General features: G+C 70.7%; 1 protein-coding gene across 1 annotated transcript in view; it reads left to right on the forward strand.

Annotated features, from left to right (window-relative positions):
* Positions 1 to 503: 503 nt before the first annotated feature.
* The window catches only part of MRPS15 (mitochondrial ribosomal protein S15), a 10,227-nt gene continuing 10,166 nt past the window's right edge, over positions 504 to 564 (forward strand). Inside the window, exon 1 of the mRNA XM_031063031.1 lies at positions 504 to 525. Within this exon, the coding sequence (XP_030918891.1) occupies positions 504 to 525 (22 nt within the window). The remainder of the gene's footprint in view (positions 526 to 564) is intronic.

Below are 564 nucleotides of genomic sequence, written 5' to 3' on the forward strand. Positions count from 1 at the left end.
GGGCAGTGACACCGGGTCCACCCGCGGGGCTCCAGCCGCACCCCGGGGCGCTGCCCGGCTCCAGCCCGCTCGGTGTCCGTGTCCCCTCCCAAACGTCTCCCTCCGAAATAAACGGGGTCGTGCTGAGAACAACCCGGGCGTCTCTGCGGGAAGGGAACGGGGACGGAGACAGGATGGGAACCAGGACCGGGACCGCGACCGGACCAGGAAGGGGACGGGACCGAGACGGGGATGGGGATGGGGATGGGACCGGGACGAGGACAAGGACAAGGACGAGGACGGGTAGGGGACGAAACCGAAACGCGGACGGAGATGGACGAAACCGAAACGGGGACGGGACCTGGATGAGCACGGGGACTGGGATGAGAATGGGACAGTTAGGGGACCGGGAGGGGTCCGGGACCGGGGCAGGGGAGGGGACCAGGATCCCGGACGGCCATCGACGTGCTCGGCGTTCGCTCCCTCCGCCCTGTCTCGGTGCTCGGCAGGCGCGCCGGGGCAAGATGGCGGCGCCCATGGCGGCGTGTCGGTGAGCGCGGGCCATGCTGGCGCTGCTGGGCCGCG

The sequence above is a fragment of the Geospiza fortis genome, unplaced genomic scaffold (assembly GCF_000277835.1).
Source record: "Geospiza fortis unplaced genomic scaffold, GeoFor_1.0 scaffold289, whole genome shotgun sequence".
NCBI lineage: Eukaryota > Metazoa > Chordata > Aves > Passeriformes > Thraupidae > Geospiza > Geospiza fortis.